The 24,908-nt window shown below is 39.3% G+C and overlaps 1 protein-coding gene across 4 annotated transcripts in view; it reads left to right on the top strand.

Moving 5' to 3' along the window:
- MARCO (macrophage receptor with collagenous structure) overlaps window positions 1–24,908 on the top strand; it is a 57,321-nt gene that overhangs the window by 22,797 nt on the left and 9,616 nt on the right. For 2 of the 4 annotated variants that reach the window (XM_042446163.1, XM_042446162.1), the window contains exons 14-18: window positions 769–822; window positions 1,966–2,010; window positions 7,240–7,284; window positions 9,123–9,302; window positions 10,503–10,659. In XM_042446163.1, the coding sequence (XP_042302097.1) occupies window positions 769–822; window positions 1,966–2,010; window positions 7,240–7,284; window positions 9,123–9,302; window positions 10,503–10,633 (455 nt within the window). In that variant the 3' untranslated portion in view covers window positions 10,634–10,659. Of the gene's footprint in view, window positions 1–768; window positions 823–1,965; window positions 2,011–7,239; window positions 7,285–9,122; window positions 9,303–10,502; window positions 11,325–12,584; window positions 12,643–24,908 lie in introns of those variants that run through there. The other 2 variants (XM_042446164.1, XM_042446160.1) reach the window with 2 other exon arrangements.

The following is a 24,908-nucleotide window of genomic DNA, read 5'->3' on the forward strand; positions in this document are numbered from 1 at the left end:
CTAGTTCAGTGATGTTCTGTGGATGGTATGCCATGTCAGGGGCAGTGGAAAGACCCAGGGGGACGATGGGGGAAAGGGAGGCAGCAGGGGGGCAGTGAGGAAAAAGGGGGTGGCACATGGACATGCAGCCAAAGTATTGCTGCACAAGCAAGCCTTCAGGAACATGGTGGAGATTAGGAGTTAGAGGATATGGTGGCAGGGGAGATGTGGCAGACCTGGGACCTGGCTCAAGCTTTATGAGTTTTGCCAGGACTTGTTCGGAATATTGAAGCTGTACTGTAGATTCTGCTTTGCTTCATCAGATAAGCTGAGAGAAGAGGTAGCAGAAGAAATAATGTCTGGTTGTCGCTCCCAAGGTTGCTGCTTGAGCAGCTACTTAGGCCACTGCTCCCTTTGCACCCAGTCACCCTAGGAGCAACAACCAAGCAGCCAGCCAGCCAGCCAGCCAACCTTTTGCTGTATTGCTAATACAGGCAAGAAGGAGGGGCAGGCCTGGGCCTCTGTTACTGCTTTATTCACACATACGAGGATAAGGATGAGGTGGTGGCAAACCTGGTGTGGCTGAGGTAGATGCTGCTGGCTGGCTGCTGCACAAATAGTAGACCAAACATCAATAGGCATTAGAGGCATCTAGCAAGTTGTTGTTCAAGAGGAAAATGGATGGTAGCCCCCAAAAGTTGGGGACCACTAGTCTTGTTTGATCCCTTGTCTTCTGACATATTGCTTTTCAAGGAATTTCTTACATGTTCTATCTCTTTCTTCCATCAGGGGTACCAGGACAAAAAGGTGACCAAGGGGAAAAAGGCAGCAAAGGTGATCCAGGTAAAGATAAAGCTCAAACATATAAAGTCAGTGTAGGAACAAAAAGAAGGTTTTTTTAAAAAATTTTTATAAAGTTCTAAAAATCAATCAATTGAATTCTCAGCCCTACATGTGATCAACTTAGACAAAAAATCTTTGTGCAAATATTAAATGTAGCAAAATGGGACCCATGTGAGTTACTGTGACAATATTTAGATTACAAATATTTTAATGAGTTTAGGCAGAAGTTTCCAAGAGTAATCACCTGCACAACAGACATTGTGGTCTAAAAATGTACTGTATGAAATAGTGATGTCAGCAAATATAAATCCTTCTTAGATTGTTGTTTCATGATTGATTGGCCCCACATGGCCTTCCAGTAGAGCTACAGTATATCAGCTGAAGACTTAAACCAGAATCCTTTTGGTGATTTCTGTATGTGTAAACACCATAGTTATGGTGCTATATCAGTTGAATCCATCCTGATGAGCCCCTGCCAATCCCCACTTACCTGGAAGAAACTGCTGCAATCAATGGGTGTCCATTACCCTGTCAATGGGAAAGCAGCTGACTAACATTCCCACCTGCTTGCACAAGCAATCTCCAGTACGACAGGCAGAAACAGGGCTCCTGTCACACTGTACAGGAGATTGCTCGCATGAGATGGGACCATCAGTCAGCTGCTTCCTGATCAACAGGAGAATAAGGCCACATCAATCATAGCAGCTGCTTCCCATAAATGGAGATTGGAGGACTTTCATAGTCCATAAATTAGGAGCTATATAGGGGTCATGAATACTTGTAGTTTAGATTAGCTCCACGCTGGTGCCACAACAAACTACAATCCCCAGAATTCCATAGCATTGAGCCATGGCAGTTAAAGTGATTTCAAAGTGGATTATTACTGCAGTGCAAATGTACTCTAAATTATGCCTTCATAACTACCCAACAGGATTCTGATCTTAATGTGTATTTTTCGCTGTTTGTAATTCCACTGCACAAATTTCTGTGGAATTTGCTCGAGGTTTGAATGTTTATTTTGCATATTCAAAACTATTCTTGGAAAACTGGTTGTAAAGATAAATATGAAATTGCTATAACATTTCGATTTTATACTTTTATTTTTCAATATTGGTTCTCTCACCTTCCTTCCAATTATTTCAGGAATACCAGGAGTTAAGGGTATAAAAGGAAATTCAGGAACTAAAGGTAAGGTACTTGCTGGATTTTTAAAAGGAAACTGGTGATTCAACAGAATTGAAGCTTTCTTAATTATTTTTTTATTCAAGGAAATTAGTGACCCCATAGAACTGAAGCTTTTATTATTATTAGTCACTGTCTTTATTCTCTGTGCTTTTAGCTGTCCCAGTGTTATGGAAGGCAGCTTGCCATTAAATGAAATATCGGGTATCACTTTAACCACATGGAACTATGTACATGTAAATACAATGAGGCTGTGTATATGATATTGTAATACAAAGGTATAATTTGCTAGTTGTTCAGATCACAACTATTGCTATTACATTCAGTGATATACAGGAATTACAATTTATGAGTAATATTAGTACAAAAAACATTTATAAGGAATTGGTATGGGGTGGTATGGGAGGAGGTCAGTGTGTTGGGGTGACACTGTGAGTTACTGCATTGGGTGACACCAACCTTAGTGACACCACTGTAAAATATAAAAACAGAATACACTATACAGTAAAAGCACTCAAGACAACCCAGTCTTGAAAATATGATTTACTTTTTTTTAAAAATGACAGCTCCCAGAATGCCTCAGTGAATGAAGCCAGTGGTAAAACTGGCTGGGGTATTAGGGGAGCTGTAGTTCCGTCTGTGAAAGTAACAGCTACAAAAACAGAAGTACATTTTTGTCACACACGTAATATCAGTATAGGTCCCACTGGAAAGGCTTGCTGGAGAAAGCATTGTAAAGATGTAAGATCAGTACTGAAAAAGCTCTCGAATGTTTTGCCACCTGACAAGCAGCAGCTGGACAGCCATCTCCCTGGGTTGCCGCAGTTGCATCCTGAGTTATATATCATGCAACAAGTAGGATGTCAAACAAGATGGCCTCCAAGATCCCATCCAATGCAATGATATCCACGTAGTCCAGTTCTGGGCTCCACAATTCAAAAAGGACGTTGTTCAGAGAAGCGTTCCCAGGCATTGCATAATTGTCACTTGCTATTTGATGTTCTTTTGTTGCCTGTTTTATTGAATCATTTCCTGTATTGCTATGTATTTTACATGTATTATCCTACTAGTGAGGCAGGCTAACTCCAACAGGCCTCCCTGGAAGAAGATTAACCATCCATTATGAAGCCAAGCCCTCCCTCCAGTCCACCTGCCTTGGTCCAGGCCTTGGAGGTAGAGGGGAACTGCTGGACCTCTTACCCTTTCCCTCCACCACTCTCTTCTTCTCCTTTTGTGTCTTTTTAGATTGTAAGCCTGAGGGCAGGGAACCGTACAATTAAAAAGATTGTATGTACAGCGCTGTGTAAATTTACAGGCTTTATAAATAAAGGTTAATAATAATAATAATAATAATAATAATAATAATAATAATAGACCAAAGCAGGAGAAAGTAGTCCAATTTAAGTTTAAGTTTGGAAAAGTTTTTTTTTATGACAGTGCCCCTAATCCCCTATGATGGGGAATTCTGGGAGTTGCCAACTCTGAAAGTAACTCCCTTGAGCTGTAATTTTATGACAGTAATTAGAATTTTAATATCATTTAAGATAAGGATTCAAAAGCTTCTCTGTAATTGTGAAGAGCTCACTAAAAATAGCAAAATGGAATTGCTTGCAACAGAAAAATACTTTTGCTGATGCAGCCTAGTTATATTAGTCTGGCAGCAATTGATCTGGGCCAATTTTATGAGGAACTGTAACTACCGAGTACTTTCCAGCAGTGTATGTTTTTGGTCACTTATCTGCATTTCTTACTATGATATTGTGGGTGACTGATTTATTAGTAGTAATAATTTTTCATAAAATTAGGGGACATCAATTACTGCTAGGATGCACTCACTGGCAGGAATATCTGTCACCAGCCCAATTCTATAATATGGACATATAAAAATTTTCACATCATAAAACACTTTGTTTTGTAGGCCAGCTGTTATATTACTAGCACTGCATGTATTTCTAAGTCATGCTTACACACTGTAAGAGATAGCCGCTGGAATGCAGTCCACCAGCCAGGTATGGTGGCCTACCAGAAGTTCAATATAGAACTTTCTAGTTTTGAAGTCAAGGGGCCAGAATGTGGAAAGTTATTTTTTGGATTGTAACCCCCCCCCCTTCCCAACTCCTGGCTGGGGCTTTCTTGGAGTTGTAGTCCAAAAATAACTTTCCCAAGTTCTGATTAAAAGAAAGGCTTTGACTAAATTCCTAATATTTTGTTGTACTTTTGTGCCAGCCTGGGCTCAACACAGTTTTGTGCAGCCTGGTCCATATGAATGTTGGGAGGGGGGGGCATCTTGATGGAGATATAGGTGCAATACAGACCGCTGAAAAACGGCACCTGTTTTTCCTACAGAGGGAAGCCGCAGCCGCCAAACCGCGCGGCTTCCCTCTGGTGGAAAAAGAACACAGGAAAAGCGGGTTCTTTTAAAGCCGTAGGGGCGGCATAACAAATGCACCACTGGAGGCACTAGTTACATAAGTGCCACGTGGCAGCATGCGGACACAGTGCGGCGCTTACACAGGGCACCGCCATTGTTACGCTGCCATCACGTTCTAGGGTTAGGGACCGTGCGGTTGCCGTGCGGTCCCTAACCCTAGAATTGGCCCAGGTATGCCACTTATTGGCGGTATGTACTGGACCATAGTCTATTTGCAGAAACAAACCATGTAATCAGAAACCAACCTCTCTCTTCCTTCCTTAATCAGAAGTCTGATCACTTCAGGATACACTCAGACTTGCAACATACTGTCTAGTCAGTGCTGAGAACCCCTCCCAGTGAAACACAAAAGTGTCATTGGAGTGCCATATTTCAAGAAGAACACTGACAGGTTAGAGAGGAGTCAGGAGGGACAATGTCACTGTTTAGAGAGTATTGAGGTTTTTAAATGTCAGTTCATGCACTGCAGTTATGGGAAGGGAAAAGCAGAAGTGATTTGTACTTCCTCTCTTCCACTTCTGTATCATCAGATGTGGGTGATTTTGCCTACGGAGAAATCTATGGCCATGAGATGATTCCTTGTACATGTCACTATGAGAAAAAGTGGAGAGGCAATCATCATTTTATGTTCTGTAGAAACCTTGGCACAACATTATATCTTTATCCATGTTTTTGCTTCTTTTTAATATTCATAGAACACTTTCAGTTGTTTGAAGCACCATGTATTCATTATTACAGTATATTTTATAACAATGCTGCAGAGCAAACCAAAATTATTTCCATATGCTGATGGGAAACTGTGAATCAGTGAGTGGTGTATTTTGCCACTGTGAAGGTGAGAGTCAATCTGGCAATTTTCTGATCCATAGCCCAGTCTCTTAGTTACTACCAGAGCTCAGAAAATTCACCTTATTTGGACCACAACTCCCAGAATTCACCAGCCATCACAGACAATGCTTGGAGAACTGTGGGAGTTTTAGTTCGAAAAGTGAGCCAGTGTGGTGTTGAATAGTGTGGTGTAATGGTCTGAATGTTGGAATGGTACCCTGGGATACCAGTTTAAATTCCTGTTCACCATGTAAACCAACTGGGTAACCTTGGGCAAGTCACACTCTCTCAGCCTAAGAGAAAGGCAATAGAAAACTGTACCTGAATAAATCTTGCCACCACCACTACCCCAGATAGTTTCTAGGACAGGGTTGAAAGTACATGAGCACATCAATTCAAAAAGTAACTTTCCCCATCTCTGGTTACTACACTACAGCAACAAATGGCATTTCAAACTGCTGCAATCACAGTTATAAATATGGTTTTCAAACTGTGCTTTGAGTTTTAGGATTAAGAAACAGGTCACTGATCATAAAATGTTGCTGTGTGCCTTGAAGTCATTTCTGACTTATGACAACCCTAAGGCAGCCTTATCATGGGTTTCTTTTGGCAGAATTTATTTGGAAGGGGTTTGCCCTTGCCTTCCTCTGAGACCGAGAGATTGTGACTTGCCCAAGGTCACCCAGTGAGTTTCGTAGCTGAGCAGGGATTTGAACCCTAGTTTCCAGAGTCTAATAATAATAATAATAATAATAATAATAATAATAATAATAGTAAATTTTATTTATATCTCCCGCTTCTCCCTTTGGATCGAAGCAGGATTACAACAGTAAAAACATCATAAAATGCATACAAAATACATCAATCAAAAATAAAAAGGGGGAAGAGTTGTTACAGTATTGCTCACAGTTGTAAGAATCGAGTCATCATATTCAGATGTTCAAAATCAGATTAGAGGAGATCCGTTGGATAGGCCCGCTGGAAGAGATCCGTCTTCAATGCCCTCTTGAAGGCTTCCAAAGAAGGTATAAGATGGATCTCTTTCGTTAAGTTGTTCCAAAGTCTAGGGGCCATCACAGAAAACATTTTACAAGAGGTGGTTTTCAACCTGGTTTTGGGGTGTTCTAATATTTTTGTGCCAGATGTCCTGAGAGTGCGGGGCGGATTATGTAGGGAGAGGCATTCCCTTAAGTAACTCAGGCTCAGGCCATGTAGGACTTTATAGGTAATAACCAACACTTTGTATTGCGCCCAGAAGCTAATCGGCAGCCTATGTAGAGATTTCAACACCGGTGTAATATGCTCTGATCTCGGTGTCCTGGTGATCAGTCTGGCTGCAGCATTCTGAATCAATTGGAACTTCCAAACTTGGTACAAAGGTAGCCCCATGTAGAGCGCATTACAGAAATCTAAACGAGAGGTTACCAGTGCATGTACTACTGTTTCAAGGTCTCCCTGAGCCAGGTAGGGACGCAGTTGGCATATCAGCCGAAATTGATACCATGCACTCCTGGCTATCGCCTCCACCTGAGATGTCAACTGTAGAGACGAGTCCAGGAGTACTCCCAAACTGCAAGCTTCATTCTTCAGGGGAAGTGTGACCCCGTCAAGGATAGGTTAGGAAATCTCCTTCCCCAGACCAGAGGCACCTATACTGAAACCACTGGCCCTCTTTTTGCGTGAAATGTTATATCTTATTTAGTTCAGAAAAGGAAAGAAAATTTGAACATCAGAGAGCAGGATAAGAGACAGAAAGAAAGGAGTATCCAAGTCCATGTGTCCTGGGAGGTGGACTCCTCTTGTCCTAAATATGGTTAGAAGACAGAACATCATACAACCTCGCCAGATGAAAGAGAGAAATTTTTCTTTTTCTGTCCTGAAGGAAAGAGTAATTGTTTTCATTAAAAACTTGTTAATGCAAAAATTGCAATCCAGACATCTGCATGTTTCATACATTCATTTTTGTGTTCCATCAGGCTCCCAAGGGATACAGGGACCTAAAGGTGAAAAAGGGGCTCCAGGTAATGATCAATTCTTTTTCTTCTATGCTACAACAGTTACATAAAATTACAACAGCCAAAGTTTGAGGACTTTTTTCTTTGTAAACTGGGGTCCATGTGAATTGGGGTTTCTCTGAATAACAGACAGGGGACCCTATCACATGGAGTTAAAAGAGCGGCTTACCTTTCCTGAATTCAGTGCTAATTCAGCAACCAGCCAGTTCTTATCATACATAAATCACAGCTGAATCACCACCTGGGTTCATTGCAGATGCAGCCAGGGCTGTCTAAGCTGCTTCCGAGGCCATTTTTAGCTTCTGACTTCTAAAAATGGCTGTGGAAGCAGCTTCGACGGCCCTGGTTGCATCCAGGATGGGCCCAGGCAGCAATTCAGCAGGAATTTATGTGTGATAGGAACCATCTGCCTCCCAAATAAGCAATTAATTTGGGAAAAGTAAGCCGCTCCTTTAACCCCATGCAATGGAGTCCCTCGATAGTTCCAAACGATCAAGAACTAATGGATAGAGCTTTTCTACTAAAGCAAACAGGGCTGTTCTTGGTTATACAAAGATTCATATACACCCCTGATAGTTTCCATGCTTACCTGGCATTGGTAAAAGTAACAGTCATAAATGTTATAGAAATTTTACTAATATATAATTTTGCACAATCTGTTTTTGCTGTGTTTATCATCCCAGTAATGTTTCAACTCCATGGGAGTGTTATATATTCTAGTATTACACTATATTTGAGGCCTTGACAGAGGTTGGGAAAGGTCACTGATATGGACAACAGAACAAAATACAAAATGTACAAAAGAGTGACAACTTTATTGGCCAACCAAAGTGCAAAAAATATATCATGCAAGTTTTTGAAGTTTCATTGGCAAAGATGTTAAAAACCATATAGGAGAAGAAAAGTGATGATGCTAGAGTTACAGTTACAATGATCTCAGATGTTATTTCTGTTTCAATCTAAGATATTGTGCAGGGATATTGTTACAGGCAGAGACTGTTCCCCTTTTTGGCCAAGTAGGGACTGGGGACAAAGGACAGTAAATGACAATAAAATTTCAAATCCATTATCAACAGCAAAATAACTTCCCTTGCAATCCAGGCTGCCCCTGTCCTGTGCAAAGCCACCTCTGCTTTGGCTTTCTCAAGAAGTCCCTGTACTGGTACATCTGAGAAAAGTAGGCACATTATCTTGCAAAATGTAGTCCAAATGAAAGTTTTACCTTTGTTGGAGGTGAAAACCTCAAAGAATTAATTACCAGTCCATTGCCGCCTCTTGTTAAAGTTTCCCTTGTTGCAAAAAATTCAATCCAGGAAACATATCTAGGGGGTTCCATGCTGGCCATGGACAACATCTCTGAGAACCCTCCAGCCCACATGGTCACTGGCAATGGAGATTCTGTAACAAAAAAGAAGTAACAATAGACACATACAGCAGTCCTTCCACATTTGCTGGAGTTAGGGGTGAAAGACTCCCATAAATATTGAAACACCGCAAATAAAAAAAACACTACTCTTTTTACCCAAGAGAACACCTCTCTAGGAATCTCCAGGTCCTCCATTGCAACTCTATGGTCAACATCTGCCAGAGCCAACAATCATGCTGGAGGACCTAAAAATGCCTAGAGAAGTGTATTCTCTAGGAAGTCTAGGTTCTCTAGCACAACTCTATGGTCAACTTCTGGCAGAATGATCTAGAGATTCCTAGAAAGAACATATTAATCAAAACCACAAATAATCAAAGCCAGAAAAGTCAAAGACGTAAACATGGAGGGCCAACTGTATTCTGACTGATTCTGATCAAAACCTTATTTTGATGTCAATTATACATTTTTTAAAAAAAAGCAAAAGGATTCCATCCCCTTCTCAGACTTATTGGAGGATACTATCGTGGCCGAATTGAGATTCAGCACAATGGAGAATGGGGCACCATATGTGATGATGACTGGGACATAAATGATGGAGCAGTGATTTGTCGAATGCTGGGATTTCAGAGTGCAGTTAACACTTTCACTGCAGCTGCAGGTAATCTACAAATTTGTTCGCTGCTTAATTTAATCAAGGCACAAAAAGAGAGATTCAGTTCCAGTTAATGTACCTTGATTGCATAGGAAGCAGCATTTCACAGAGTTGTCTTTAGTTACCAACTTCATAGTAAAACTGAGGCAGAATCTTCATTCTCCAAAGAGTCAGAGGGGAAACAAAAGAGAGATGTGCAGTAGGAGGCCTCCTGTGTTTATGGGAGGCTACAGGTAGTTGAAGGGCAGAGAAACAACCAGATTCTTTCAGGCAAGGCTGTGCCCATAGCTCTTCACCAATACTTGAATCTTTGTGATATCCCTGCATAACTGTGTAGGTGCAACTAGAGCCTCAGATATGGTCTAGAGCAATTTTAGAATATTCCTACTAGCAAAATCACATCCTCACTTTTTTCCATGATCTGATGCTACTGTATTCTATTTAAAAACAAAAATACAACACTATAAATTCTGCAACCAGGAAAGTCAAGTGGCAACATATGCAAGTCTGGATACTTTTTTCTGTGCTACTGCATTACAGCTTGTTTTAGGTTTTCAATGGTTTGAAGAATGAGAAATAAAATGATGAGGGTATTTCAGGTAGGGATGGGGGGGAATCATCTTTATTCATTCACACATTGAAAAAATTGGCTTCAACACCATCAAGAAACAGTGAGAATTTTGCATAGTTTTCTCTTGGTATTTGAAAGTCCCAAAGTATTACAGAAGAATTATTCTATACAGAGGACTTTTTAAAAACAGAAAATAGGTTTCCTGAGCAGAAAGCATTGTGAAAACTTGTTTGCATGCAGAAAAAAGGGGGAAAATGTGGTTGCTTTTTGTGCAGAAAACCCATATGTTCTTCTCTGTGATATAATTCTATTGGGGCTTTCGAATATAAGGGAAACACTATGGAGGACAAAACAGTTGAGGATTTACATCCTTAATTCAAAGAGCATTAAGGTCCTTTCCAAACTTTTTAGGACAGTAGTGGTGCAGTTAATCAGTTGCTATGTAGGGTACATAAGTCTTCGCTAAAGTACTTACTTCCCCTACTGGGAAGTCCTGATTTCCCAGGACTCAGGCTGTCTAAGATCTTTGCTTGAGGAGCAGCATTACAGATCCATTTAGGTGTTTGGTTGTTTTATCCATTTTAATCTATGGTAGCTAAATCCACCTCTCCTTTCCTACATTTGACTGATACCAGGATCTGGAAAAATCTGGTTGGATAACGTGCGTTGTACAGGAAATGAAGACACTATTTTTTCATGTAATAAACAAGAATGGGGTGAACACAACTGCGGTCATAGTGAAGACGCTGGGGTGGAGTGTGCTTAACAGAAGACAATTCTGCCCTGGAATCTGTAAGACAATGCTTTAATGGTTACACATTTACAGCACTATCTCTATGAGCTAATTTAGCTAATAGATTGATTTATTTTTAATTGCAATATACACAGTTCAATTACCCTTTGCTTATGAAGTCAGTTTTTTTTATCAGATGTGTGAAGAATTATGTCTCATTTTTACACGTTAAGTTACCCTGTGAACACTTGTTTAGAAGTATAGTACAAATAAATAGAGAGCAAATCCCATTCCTGTTAATTTACAAGTGATACTCATTAAACTCAATGAATTCTACTTGTGTTTAAGTATATCTCATATGCATAGCCTTCAAATGTCAAAGACTTTTTTAAAAAGTCAATAATTTGAAAATATGTCCAGCTGGATTTTAAAATTCAAATGTGTAAAATGACTTTCCAGGGTAAATTTAGTATTGGGAATTTAGTATTTATATCATGTGAAATGTACCTTGTGGGTACATTTTGAAGGCAAGTGTTTCCATTGTCTTTCTTTCTTTCTTTTATGATTTGAGCATGACTTTGGATTGCCTAACTGGTTGATGACAGTGCTAAAAGGACATCTCAGGCAGAAGGGGAAAGGGCCACTAGCTCTTAAATTATTTCTCTAAATTCCCAATCTTCAAAATAATGAAAAGTAATTCCTGCAAAATAAACAATAAATTTTTGCTGCTGCTGTTTGTGTGTGTGATAGCTGTACTTTAAATTATGAATCCCTCAGATATGATGCTGCAGTATTCAATGCAAACAGCAATTATAGCTTTTTAAATTAAATATTTTTATGTCAGTTCACTGCTAAATAAACCTTTCAAATACTTCTCCTGTACTGAATGCATCCATGCATACTCACCCCACCCATTATAGCAACTGGGTGATGTAAAGCAGGGGTAGGCAACCTGCGGCCCGCGGGCCGGATGCGGCCCGGCAAAGCCTTGGGACCGGCCCCAGTCCGGTCCTGCCGCCGATTGCCGCCGGGACCTTTGGGGGGCAATTGTCTATAGAAGCCTCAGAAACATGCATTTATATTAACATTTTTTTAAAAATCAGCAAATTTTTTGCGTGTCCTCCATTTTTTTTTTTAAAAAAAGTGTCTTCCATTTGAAAATTTTGTCCTACATTTGTCCTAGTTTATTTATATATTTAATTTTTAAAACAAATTATTTAATTATTTATTTTTTGGCTTTGGCCCCCCAGTTGTCTGAGGGACAGCAACCCGGCCCCCGGCCCAAAAAGGTTGCCTACCCCTGATGTAAAGCCTATGATAGTCACTTCCTGAAAGGGAAACAGAAACAGCTTTCTGCAAGGGAAGACTCTAGGAAAGTGAAGTTTATAAAGAATCTAAACATCTCTACAACAAGCCTCATGCAATCACAATTCAAAGGTTTCCTCAGGGTTTAAGCATGACAGTTAACTCAGCTCTGAGCCAATTCAAAGAAATATTGCAGCTGTGCTCTGTTATACAGCCATGAAACCCACTGGGTGATTTGGGCAAGTCACATGCTCTCAGCCTCAGGGGAAGGCAATGGCAAATTGAACAAATCTTGCCAGGAAAACCCAATGATAGGGCCACCTTAGGGCCACCATAATCAGAAATGGCTTGAAGGCACACACTGCACACACACAGAGCTTTATTGGGAATGTATGTGTATACATGTAGGTGCACCATGTGGTGTACATGTGCGTATTGTAATGTTCATAAATTTGCTTAGGCCTCATTCACTTATGGGGAACCCAAATTGACAAATTATTTCCACTGAAGACAGAAATTTGAAATTTGTTTCCTATATAAAAGAAATATATAATGATCATTAGAGAAAAAATTAAACATTTTTATATCTAATGGTAAAAACTCATACCCTTCACTTGCAGCAACTGACTGGCTGTTAAGAAAATGGCTTTTAACTGATGGATGTCTTACTATTTCATAGAATCATAGAATCATAGAGTTGGAAGAGACCACAAGGGCCATCCAGTCCAACCCCCTGCCATGCAGGAAATCCAAATCAAAGCATCCCCAACAGATGGCCATCCAGCCTCTGCTTAAAGACCTCCAAGGAAGGAGACTCCACTACACTCCGAGGGAGTTTGTTCCACTGTCGAACAGCCCTTACTGTCAGGAAGTTCTTCCTAATGTTGAGGTGGAATCTCTTTTCCTGTAGCTTGCATCCATTGTTCCGGGTCCTGTTCTCTGGAGCAGCAGAAAACAAGCTTGCTCCCTCCTCAATGTGACATCCTTTCAAATATTTAAACAGGGCTATCATATCACCTCTTAACCTTCTCTTCTCCAGGCTAAACATCCCCAGCTCCCTGAGTCATTCCTCATAGGGCAAGGTTTCCAGACCCTTCACCATTTTAGTCGCCCTCCTTTGGACACGCTCCAGTTTCTCAATGTCCTTTTTGAATTGTGGTGCCCAGAACTGGACACAATATTCCAGGTGGGGCCTGACCAGAGCAGAATACAATGGCACTATTACTGCTCTTGATCTAGACACTATACTTTTATTGATGCAGCCTAGAATTGCATTGGCCTTATTAGCTGCCACATCACACTGTTGACTCATGTTTATTGAATTAAAAAAAACATATATACATACATACTCACAATACACAAAACCATACACATTAACATTCTTACATACTTACTTACACTTAGAAATTAATTCTTCCTTCCTCTGTCTCTACTAACTTCTTCTCCTGTGACTACCTTCCAATAACAAGCCCTTGACCAAGTACACACTTCTGAGAAGTACAGTTGGTGCAAGAAACCTGAAATGGCAAATCCACTTCTTGTGAAACCACCTTGACATGTTCAATATGCATAGCCATGTTAAACCATGCTAAATGTTAAACCCAAGGGGTATGGTTATGGAATAAGCCTCTGAAATATGCAAGAGGTCATGTTAAGTAAAGCCATGTGAAATGCTCAAATGTGCTGTTGTGTGTGTTTTGGAGTGGAGGGGGGTGGTTTGGCCAGAAAAGGAAGTACATTTCTGCCATCCTTCATTTTGATCATACCTAAGAAACATGCATTTATATTAACATTTTTAAAAAATCATCAAATTTTTTTCGTGTGTCCTCCATTTTTAGAAAAATGTAGGACACATTTGAAATTGTTGTCCTACGTTTGTCCCGATTTGGAGGTCCTGACTTATGGCAACCCTAATTATGGAACTTCAAAGTGTATGTCTACAAATAAATGAAATCTGTGGGCATTGCCCACTTGAACTGACTTTACATAGGAGAAAAGAAAATTTGCAGTAGCAGAAAGAGAAGTTCTCTGTGTCTGCACAGGCTGAATAACATGTCCTCCTCATGGCAATCAGTTCTGCTGACACAGGGCCCAATCCTTGGTTCTGGGGGAATCTGTGCAGACAATGTATGATCAGTTCAGTGCTAGATTGAACTTAACCTATGGTATACCACCCTTACTATGGATTTTAAAAACTCATATTTTGCTCTGGATCTTCCCAGAAAATCTGGAGCTCTCTCGAGCAACACCAGAGGACTGTTTACAATTCAGCCTGCTGTGCCACCTACTAATGGCACGGGTCACTCCCTCTGATGTCAGAATAAGGCATCATGTGATTAATGCTGGGCACTTGTTTTTGGTCTCAGAGGGAGTGACCGGCATTGCCACTGCAGCAGGATGCACATATGAACAGCCACTCAGCATCACTCTGGAGTGCCTAGGTAATGAGGGGACATCAGGGTAGCTTTGGGACAGAATACTCAAGGCTGCTCTTGGACTATTCTGGCCCATAAAGATGCTGGCATTATGTAAAATGCTGTCAATATAAACAGAATATGAATAAGCTGTGTTGCTGTATTTTAAGGAAGTGATGGGATGAATTATGCTGCCATGTTGGTTTGGACAATATCAGAGCATACCTAGTTCAGTTGTTACAGAAATCCCAAAATCAGTGCTTCTAACTGTCTTCTGATGCATCCAAACATGCCTACATACACTATAAGTTGGAGTTTGCTCAAGCACATATGATGAAATTGGTTGCAGGAAAATGAAAGCACTGAAGCAGCAAAGTACTATATTTTTAAAGCATTATTTTACATGGCATATTTTATTTCCTATTCCAAAGCATATGTCATTTTAGCTGAACTGCAAGCATGGCAAATGATAACCTGAAGGCATTTCTGTCTGATGAAATATAGCAATACAACTGCTTTCCTCTTAGCACAAGGAATTCAGACAAACTGGATTAAACACAGAAACACACATGCACCATATGCTTCAGGTACCTAGAGAAAAGAAAAGGCCAGCTCTTATGTCGGGCATATTTGTAAATTCTTCTTTCATGTGAAAAAAGCAGTCAACCAAGGTTAGGAAGTAACTAATATTCCAATGAATTACTTCAGCAACTAATTACAGTAACAAGATGTAATAGTTAACTTTTTGTGTGTAACAGTCATGATACCAAGTCACTACTTTGCAGGGAATGAGAATAGGTGTTTAATGAGTGGTTACTCATTACTGGATGTGCTTGCCGATTCAGTCTGAGCAATAGGAAAAAGAAGAGGAAGAGTCACATGCATAGCTGCTTTGTGATGAAGCCCAGAAAGAATGGTTTTGCAATTTTCTCAGAATTTCCAAGGTGAAATATCTGAGTTCATCACTTGTGGGAATCAGAGAACATTTCCTTGTATTTCCCACCAGCCATTGAATAGTCATGGATGGACCTATCACGAGGAGTCATCATAGTGTAGATTTTCCTGCTCAACCTTTACTTGACATTTAGTGATGTAGGATCTCAACTGTTGTGTGATAGAGCCCAGGTTTAAGGGTGGGGTGCCAGTCCTGCTTGAGTTTTTACAGTCCCTACACTGGGAGTACATCAGGGATCACAATAAGAATCAATTATGAATGTAACTCTAGGGAGTTTATCACACGGGAGGAATCCCATGCAAAATCAGGATTTAAAGTGAAAAAACTCTGCAAAAGCAGATTTATTATCAGATGATGTCTGGGTTAACCCAACATTAACCCGGACAGAAAGTAGAAAAGACATGCAAAAGTGTAATTGATTTTCAGATGACATCATTGTTAAGGTTCATTAACATGAACCCAGCTAGAAAGTAGAAAATCCCAAAAGTAACAAGAATCACGTTTTGTTGACTTTCTAGTCAGTTTAATATTGCATTAACCCTGATGCGTCTGAAAATCTATCACACTTTTACATGTCTCCTTAGGTTATTTTTTCCCGGGGGGGGGGTTAAATCCTATTTTAAATCCCGTTTCTGCATGGGATGCCTCCCATGTGACAAACTCCTAGGTTATTCATTTGCAACTGCAATTGTGAATTTCACCGACTGTGAATTCGAACTTTATTAAATTGTTGCTTTTGTGCCGGTATATTATAATTTGTTTTATTTTGTACTTGGCTAAATTTCATTTTTTAAAAAAAGGAGAAGAAGGCCAAGGATGTTTAGCATGGGTCTTTTCTTACTGATTAACTCTACTTAAGACCCATGGTAAATATACTCTGCCTTCCTCTTCTCTCTTTTTTAAAAAAATGAAATTAAACATTTCATTAACATTATGAACATTAAACATTAAATATTTACAAAATAAAGCAACTATAATATGATTTGGGCTCAACTGGAGGACAATTAACAACAACAACAACAATTATTGGCAAAGCTAATAAACCTGTACCAAGTCACATCAAACGTCTATATCTTGTATCAATCCTGAGGGAGTGAAGAGCGACAGCTTCAGGTGATATCTATCTTTTTTAATGCTATTCATCCAATGACAATGTCTTCTTGCTCTTTCCATTGCTTAACAATTTCTCTCATATCTCTACTAGCAGATTGGGCCCTCAAAAGATTATTGTACATGTAGTGTGATCTGTTGTCTTCTCATTTTTGATTAATTCCAACTAAAACACTACTGGGCACTCTCATCACAAAGTGATCCTGATGTCATGATGCCGGACATGGTAACAGTTCCAGCAGTCTACTGTCTTGATGGAACATTCCCTTTATTTGCACTGATAATTTGACAAGCTTCCTTTTACATATCCCTGTTCATTTTTCTGTTGAAATTTCCATTCCTAAATCTTGTTCCTTGACTCCTCTTAACGCCCTGATTCCCTAGCTGTTATTGACTACACTATAGACTGTTGATACTAAGTCTGGATTCTTTTATTTATTTTTTATCCTTGTAGACAAATTAATTGAATATTCATTGCCAGCACATCAGCTGTTTTAAAGGGATAAAAATTGGCAGGGTTTGGAACAGGAAAAAAAATAGTTCTAGAAAGACATTTTTATAGACACTCTGCACCCTAACCAAGACAGATTTTAATCAATTCAGGATATCTTAGGTTGTGGCTATGGCTGTAGCTATTTTTTTATTGGTTCATCATTTATTTTGTTTAGTTTTGCTTAATCTTTAAGGGAATCATGAGAAATTTAACTGAATTTGGACAGTGACAATCAGGTAAAATTGCTCACACCACTGAGAATTTGAATCAACACTGATGCATAAAAAATTCAGGGTTAGTAGATTCATTCAGACACATTTTTCTGGTGTGTCTTTTTCCATTTCCACACATTGATATAGGATCACAGGCAAAATACACTCAAAGCAAAATGCAAAACATGTATATCCATCAAACTTGAAGTGCAGCATGTTTGCTGGTGGAAATAAATCTGTTAAAGACAAAAAGAGATTATAAAGAATTCCAGAAAGATTTTTCTTACCTGCTGGGCTTTAAAATGGTAAATGAAAATATAGTGAAAGCAAGTATAAAGTGATGCCTATTGGGTAAAAAAGAATACATCCCAGCTTCACATATACACTGATGTTATGTGAACTGGCAGCAACTGACCAAGGGATCTGGGGGGTCATAGTTGATATCTATATGAAAAAGTCAACCCTGTCTGTGGCTGCTATTTTAAAAAGTCAAATTTCAAGCTGGGCATAATGAGAAAAGAATCAAAAATAAAACTGTCAATATCACACTGCCCTTATGTTAACCTATGTTGCAGTGACACTTGAAATACCCTGTGCAGTTCTGATCACTGTTCGTAAGGATGCTGTAAAGATGGAAAAGGACATTTCAAATGGCCAAAGGACTGGAGCAATTGAAGGCATATATTTAACTGAATTTGAACAATGACAATTAAGTAAAGTTGCTTACACCACTGAGAATGTCGGGGGCTCCTCAGGTTAGGAAAAAGGCAAGCAAGAGAAAAGATAATAGAGATGTATAAAATCACACATCTCTCCTAATCCTAGGACCCAAGGTCACCCACTGAAACTGAATTGTGAAAGATTTCAGGGAAGATAAAAGTAAGTGCAGGAGGAAGTGTGGCCTAGTAGTTTAAGTGTTAGACTACAGCTCTGGAGACCAGGGTTTGATTCCCAGCTTGGCCATGAAACCCACTGGGTGACCTTGGGCAAGTCACATGCTCTCAGCCTTAAGGGAAGACAATAGCACACTTCCTCTGAACAAATCTTGCCAAGAAAATTCAGATGGAAACAACTTAAAGGCACACAACACACACACACACAAGTAAGTGCACAGAGCATAGTGATGTTTGCCAGTGTAATGTGATGGCTTTAAAAGACAATTGGCTAAATTTCCAGGCTGTATCCCTTTCTCCCTGCACTAATATTTTTGAAGTCAAAGGATGACAACTTTGCCACACAAAAGCTTAAACTGTGCAAGGTTTAAAAATCTCTCACTCGGCAAATGTTGCCCCTGCAGACACTGTTGACCTGCCACACCCGCCAGCTAAACCAACAGCGTATGGTGATGGGAACTGAAGTCTGATAACAATTTTGTACCCATGCTCTGACCTAGCTCAAATTAATCTTTGTCCCACAGGAGGGGATGCCTTTTTCAAGGGGATGGCTATGATTTGCATATCATGGGAGCTTGGACCATTGCCCATGCTTGCTGCAGAAGTCTGGGACATATAACTCCCCAAAACAAGCTTTTCCAAGGTCTGAACATCATGATTCAGCTAACATTTTAACTGTGTGGTAGCACTACTAAAAGACACAATCCCCAATTTAAAAAATTGACCACTGCTACTCCTTCTTTCACTTCATTTCTCTTTCCTTCCACTAGGTGGCGTGCAAGGTCCTCATCGCCATCCCAAATAAAGATATAGCCCAATGTCTTAAGCAAAATGTAGCAGCAAGCTGCTGACAAAAGTAATAAGTGATTCTATGACATTGTGTTGATAAACTGTCTTGTGCTGGGTTTGTGTCCATTTCACTGGTGTAGGTCACTCTAGCAATTTCCAGTCATTTCAGCAAAGTTTTGATTTCACATAAACAAACATCTCTCATTTCTGACCTATCTTTTGTTCCCTTTCCATCAGGGTCTACCTATAAACCACCATCAGAGGCAAATTAATTGCAAGATTGAAACAGATCTGAAATGTGCAGTGCATGCAATACAGTCAGCCCTCCTTATCCACGGATTTTTATCCACAGATTCAAGCATCCATGACTTGAAAATACTTTAAGAAGATACAGATTTCCATAGGCAAACCTTGATTTTGCCCTTTTATATAAGGGGCACCATTTTACTGTGCCATTATAATGGATGGAACTTGAACATCCACAGATTTTGGTATCCTGGAACCAAACCACAGCAGATACCAAGGGCCCATTGTATTTGCCTGCTCCTTTCAAACTGAGTTCTTTCACCCTTTTGTTGTTGTCGTTCATGACCCTATGGATGAGAATCTCCAAATTCCCTATCTTTTACTGTTCTGCTTAATTCCTGTAAACTCATACCCATGACCTCCTTAATACAGTCCATCCATCTAGTATGTTGCCTTCATTTCTTTCTGCTTCACTCCACCTTTCCTAGCATTGTTGTTTGTTCCAATGAGTCATGCCTTCTCATGATGTGTCCAAAGTATGACAGCTTCAGTTTTGTCATCTTGGCTTCAGTTTACAAAAGAGATCATGTCTACCTAGGTCTGATTTTTGACTGCAACCTGGAGATTCCACCCGTTGTTTTTACTGTATGGGAAGGCTATAATCAGAGTTCATAAATGCTATTCTTTTAAAGTTCAGTTCCCAGAAACTCCCCAAACTGTCTCAGGAAATCTGGGAGTAGTAGTCCAAAGTACAACAGCCCAAACTTTATCATCTGGGCTTCCAGGGAGAGTTCAGGCTTGATCTGTTCAAGGACCCATTTGTTTGACTTTTTGGCTGTCCATGATATCCTGAGAATTCTTATCCAACACCACATCTCAAATGTATTGATTTTCCTCCTATCCACTTTCCGCACTGTCCAGCTCTCACAACTAGAAATGGTAATAGGGAAATTAAGGCTTGTACAATTCTAATGTTCATGCTCAGTTGGATCTCTTTACATTTTAGGATCTTTTCTAAGTCTTTCATAGCTGCCCTCCCCATTCCTAGTCTTTTTCTTATTTCTTGACTGCTGTCCCCATTCTGATCAATGTTTGACTCAAGGTGTGGGAACTCTTTTACTATTTTAATTTCCTCATTGTGTAGGTTGAATCTATGTAGATTTTCCATGGTCATTATTTTTGTTGCAGGGCCCTTACACAAGCAAATAATGGTTGGAGAACATTGCTTGCCTTAAGTACCCAAAATGTGAATATTCTGTTGTTTGCAAGTGTTCTGAGTACGTAAAGGTATAGCTACAGGAGGGTTGGCAAATGATCCATTGCCCTTCAATAAGAATTCTGCCCCTCAGTTTCAATTTTCTGGCATTATATAGTAACTTTAAAAACTTCACTTGAGGATTTAGTGATACAGTCCAGGCATCCAAAGAAAAAGAGCAAGAAAAGTTACCAGGAGAAAACCAGCACAGCAAGTATAAGAGTCCTAGTTGTTAATGATTTTCAGTGTCTGCAATGCTAGAATTTCAGAGACAAAGAGAAACTTTTAAAGGGGGGGGGGATATAAAATTCTTATTTGGAGAGGCAATGCCCTTATTCTCCCTCACACTCCACCTTTTATACATCCCTGTCAGTATCTCGAGCCTGCCCAATACATATGCATCTGATACTGTACATGTGAAGGCAAGTACAAATGCTGAGTATTGTAAGGGATCATGGAGTCAGGGCCAAATATAACAAACAAAACAAGCAAATAATGGCTAGCATCCTGTTCAGTAGTTATTAGATTGTAAACTGGATTTGCAATCCAATAAATATGGGGGATTCATGTCTACAGTCATTAATGACTGAATATGAGAATTCCTGATCCCCCACAAAACTAGCTTTTTAGCTTGACAGTGCCCCAACTAAAGGGTTTTTGAGATGCTGCAGATCAGGGGAATGAGAAGTGACCTCTCCAGTGTTCTCCTGTTCATGGGCTTCACTGAGAAAAACAATTGTGGCAGAACATCACGGTATCCTGTTCCTTTTTAAATATATATATATATTAAAATAAGTTAAAACAAATATTTGACATTATATACATTCTTATTACATACATCTATATAATAAGGATGAGACAGAATTTTAACATCACCGATTTACATTAATTTACATATCCTTAACTGCTCTCCCATCCTTACTCTTTCGTACTAGTTTCTTTCTTTCACATTTTCTCTCGTTCTTGCATTATCACATTAAATCTAACTTCTTTTCTTCTACACTTCCTCACATCAGTCACAATAACTTGATTCTTTCCTATCATTGTGTCTGGTCTTGCTTTGTCATTCATTTGATCTTAATATCTTGTACCCTCCCTTTATTAGAAACAGTACCAAGGATCTAATAAATCTTATTGTTTAGTTTTCCAGCTTTATCTTATAATTTGACATGGTTTCGATTTTGTTTTGTTTTTCCCTGAGTTTCTCTCATTTCCCACAATCTAACTACATCTTTCCATTCTTCCTCATATTTTTGTATGTAGTTATTTTTTAGCTGATTTGTTATTTTGTCCACTGTTGCCATTTTCATTAATTTTATGATCCATTCTTCAGTAGTAGGAGTCTTCTGTTGTTTTGCATATATTATTCACACCATGTAAAGTACAATTTTACCAAATTTGTTCTTTGTTTTCATCTCTATCTCTGTTAGCATTTTAGTAGATAAAATTTGGGTGACAGTTTCATCCTGATTTTCAATGTTTCATTTATTTTAGCATGAATTTCTTACCAGAATTTCTTTGCTTCTGAACAATGCCACCACATGTGGTAGAAAGTTCCCTTTTCTTTGGTACATTTCCAACATGTATCGCAAGAGCCCCCTTTGAATTTAGCTATTTTGGTCGGTATTAGATGCCACCTATAGAAGAGTTTGTAGCAGTTCTCTTTTAGATCATTACACTTAGTGAACTTCAGATTTGTCTTCCAAACTCTTGACCATTGTTCTAGAGGTATCTCTTCAGCTATGTTTTGGGCCCATAGCACCATACTGATGTTGACTGTCTCTTCTTCAGTCTCAAATTCCATTAGTAAGTTATATAATTTGGGTATCATCTTTTTGTTTTCTGTATGTACTAATTTATCAATTTTTTCTCTCTGAAATTTCTGTTCCTCCTGTATTAATGTCCCTCTTAAAGTTTTGGGTAATTTAATAGTGAAGATACCAATGGCAATTTATTCCATTTTGGCTAGTTTTTAGATGGTATTCCCCACTGATCTTTTTAAAGAGTGTTCTACATGTTAGCTATGTTCCTTTCTGGAGGTTTTCTTTTTTATAAAATACCTGATGGATTGAAGCCCAAACATCAAAAAGAAAGTGCTGCAGGATAGAAAGGATAGAGGAGGTCTAGCGCTTCCTAATTTAAAAATTTACTACCACACCTGTGCATTAAGATGGATTAGAGATTGGATCCTACTAGAAAGTAAAAGATTGTTGAAATTGGAAGGAGAAGGCACATATTTTGGCTGGCATGCTTTTCTCTGCTAAAATAAAACAAATGTTAAGACGGAGTTTAACAACCACTATGTGAGGAAGTCACTGCTGAAAATATGGAGCAGGTACAGTAAGTGCCTAACTCACAATTCCGATCTAGGCTCCAATCCAGCTGCCTGTGCCTGACGCACCTTATAGCCATTTTGTGCTGCAGATCTCTTTTTCCAGTGCCACAATCTGGAGAGCTTCAGAAACCCTTTGGTTGGAACTGCCCAACTGAAAAGAAAGGGGTGGGCACAGTCTGTCAAGTTCAGCAGTAAACCAAGTTCAGAGATTCAGGCTTCAGTAGTTAAAACTCAGCAATTTTTATTTATTTTTTTTTTTTAGTATTTATTCAATACGATAGGTCCATACCAGAGACATCCATTGTCAGAACTAAGCAGCAGCCTAATTAGTTACACACAAATTCAAACTTATGGGGTGCTATTTCCCTACACAACAAAAACATACATGGTCTTCTCATTTCTCACACCATCCTTCTGTTTTTACATCCAGATTCTTCCCACAGGAATGACCTTGAACAGTTTGAGTCATGACTGCTTCTTTTAAAGTGTTATCACACCAGCTGTGGTTGAGATCACCATTTCTCTGTACTACCTGTCTCACTGCAAATCCCATCACATAACAGAATGCTATTTTTTTAAATGGAAAGCATGATGCACAGGCAACTCCTGACTGTCAGATGTAACTACCATGATAGAGCTCTGTCATCATAGTTATATCTGATGATATGGTGTATTATTCATCTCACGCTCTTCTAATAAATGTTCTAAGTGCGAAGGTTTGCTTGTGTAATATGACATCTGTGGAAGACCCATGTCTTTTCTTAAAGGAATATTAATTGTATGCTGAGTTCCAAACAAAATATATACTCCCACTTCTGGTAAGATAAGACTGTGGGCAAATCTTTTCAAGCTAAACTGATGTTTGATCAGAAACAATACATTTACATTATCCAGATTCACTGCGTCAGGATTGATAAAGTGTACTAAACTGTGTGAAATTTTAGTACTGATGTATCTTGATTTCAACACTTTTTCTCCACAGTATTAGATTGGATTCTATTCTGTCCTGTTTATAATTATATATTCTGTTTTATGTATTGGTTTTATGTGTGCTTTAAAATTAAAAGATATTGGAATATGTATGATGGTTTTTTGCTAAAATGCTAAGTGCAATAAGGTATTCCTATGCACAAATGTTTCTAGAACAACATGCAGTATAACCATTAAAAACTATTCATTGTGGTCATAAAAGCACAACTACTAAACCATTTCTGAAAACAACAAAGAATACTAATGCATTCAGCACTAATAACTAATAGCTGCATAGCTGCAAGATGTTTCACATCCACATCTGCAGGCACTCATAAAATAGAAGTTGCACATCAAAAGCCCCTTCAAAGACAATTTTCTGTTTAGGGCAGAAGAGACCAAAAAGTATAATAGTATTCTAGACCTATGGTACACCCACTAAAAAGGCTATGTAAAGACTTTTTTAAAAAGAAGCACATGGAACAGGATGACAACATGAAACAGTAGCAGGTCATGAATGAAACTGGCCATCCTACAGTGTATTTACAAAACAATCCTCTGTATGCTTACTCTGGCTATGTTCCATTAACGTCTGTAAGACTTACTTGGGGACACTGAAAGAATGACCATCACAATAAGGACGTTATCACACGGGAAGCTATGTGTGTCCATCCCAAGGCCCCTTCCCCACCACCACTCCCTTCTCCTTTTGTGTTGTGTCTTTTTAGATTGTAAGCCTGAGGACAGGGAACCGTCCAATTAAAAAGATTGTATGTACAGCGCTGTGTAAATTTACAGCGCTTTATAAATAAAGGTTAATAATAATAATAATAATAATCCCAGAAAAGCAAGCCCATTTGATAATAGTTATCACACACAAGAGCACAACAAGAGGATAAAGGCACATTAGAATCATAGGATCATAGAACTGTAGAGTTGGAAGAGACCGCAAGGGCCATCCAGTCCAACCCCCTGCCATGCAGGAAATCTAAATCAAAGCGTCCCCGACAGATGGCCATCAAACCTCTGTTTAAAGACCTCCAGGGAAGCAGACTCCACTACACTCCAAGGGAGTGTGTTCCACTGTCAAACAGCCCTTACTGTTAGGAAGTTCCTCCTAATGTTGAGGTGGAATCTCTTTTCCTGCACCTTGTATCCATTGTTCCAGGTCCTACTCTCTGGAGCAGCAGAAAACAAGCTTGTTCCCTCCTCAATATGACATCCCTTCAAGTATTTAAACAGGGCTATCATATCATCTCTTAACCTTCTCTTCTCCAGGCTAAATATCCCCAGCTCCCTAAGTCGTTCCTCATAGGATATGGTTTCCAGACC

The sequence above is a fragment of the Sceloporus undulatus genome, chromosome 1 (genome assembly GCF_019175285.1).
Source record: "Sceloporus undulatus isolate JIND9_A2432 ecotype Alabama chromosome 1, SceUnd_v1.1, whole genome shotgun sequence".
Lineage (NCBI taxonomy): Eukaryota > Metazoa > Chordata > Lepidosauria > Squamata > Phrynosomatidae > Sceloporus > Sceloporus undulatus.